This window comes from Aplysia californica, unplaced genomic scaffold (genome assembly GCF_000002075.1).
Source record: "Aplysia californica isolate F4 #8 unplaced genomic scaffold, AplCal3.0 scaffold00008, whole genome shotgun sequence".
NCBI classification, from domain to species: Eukaryota; Metazoa; Mollusca; class Gastropoda; order Aplysiida; family Aplysiidae; genus Aplysia; species Aplysia californica.
This window is the reverse complement of record NW_004797278.1, coordinates 741497-742382: the sequence shown is the minus strand read 5'-3', so window position 1 is coordinate 742382 and position 886 is coordinate 741497. Positions and strand designations below refer to the sequence as shown.

Genomic DNA, 886 nt, shown 5'->3' with positions numbered 1-886 from the left:
CAACAGTCCAGGGGTGGAACGTCGCAGATACAAATGCGTCAGTCTTTTTTTCCCCCTGGCAACTGATCATTATTGCAATGAAAAGTTAGTCTTGACATAGATCTACGCTGGTCTTTGGAATGAAAAGTTGCCATATGCTAGGCTCTACACAGCAACACAACTTTTTGGCAAACAATCAAGATGACACAGGCATGCATTTAAACTAACAGGTCTTTTTTTTTTGCACAGCTCATACTATGCAGGCATTTCAGGCACCACTTGTTACTTCTCTGTATACTAATTATACATTACTTGCCTGTAATTATCTACATAAAACCTTATGTTTGCTATAACGAACACTCAGATTCAATGAGATTTTAGTTCAGGCCCAGGTACCTCGTTGAATCCAAGTTCCACTGTATCAAGAGAAGAGACGTTAAAACATAATCAAATTGCCCCTCCCTCACCCCCCCCCCCCCCCACCCCCTCTCTCTCTCTCTCTCTCTCTCTCTCTCTCTCTCTCTCTCAATTGACAATTGTCATATGGCACAACTATAGAAATTAGAAGCCTCAATCTGACAATCAAAGTAAAAATAAGCAAAGCACATACTGGTCTCAGAATTCCTTTCTCCACCAGTTCACCTCTTGAGGTTCTCGGCACATCTAATGCAGCAAAGAATGGCCAGATCTTGTCTGAAGCTGAAGCAAAATCAGCTGGGGTCCTAAAAATTTCACACATTAAAAAGATTCAGTCTGAAATGTTTAATGTGCTGCTTAACTATCAACATCAAGACATACCCTCAATTTGTGCCCCCTTCTCAGGAGTCAATGGAACTCTCTCTCTCTCTCTCTCTCTCTCCCTCCCTCTCCCTCTCCCTCTCCCTCTCCCTCTCCTCTCCCTCTCCCT

General features: G+C 43.0%; 1 protein-coding gene across 1 annotated transcript in view; it reads right to left on the bottom strand.

Moving 5' to 3' along the window:
* Window positions 1–886, bottom strand: part of LOC101845053 (ankyrin-2) — a 17889-nt gene that overhangs the window by 4652 nt on the left and 12351 nt on the right. The window contains exon 6 of the mRNA XM_005089677.3: window positions 590–701. Within this exon, the coding sequence (XP_005089734.1) occupies window positions 590–701 (112 nt within the window). The remainder of the gene's footprint in view (window positions 1–589; window positions 702–886) is intronic.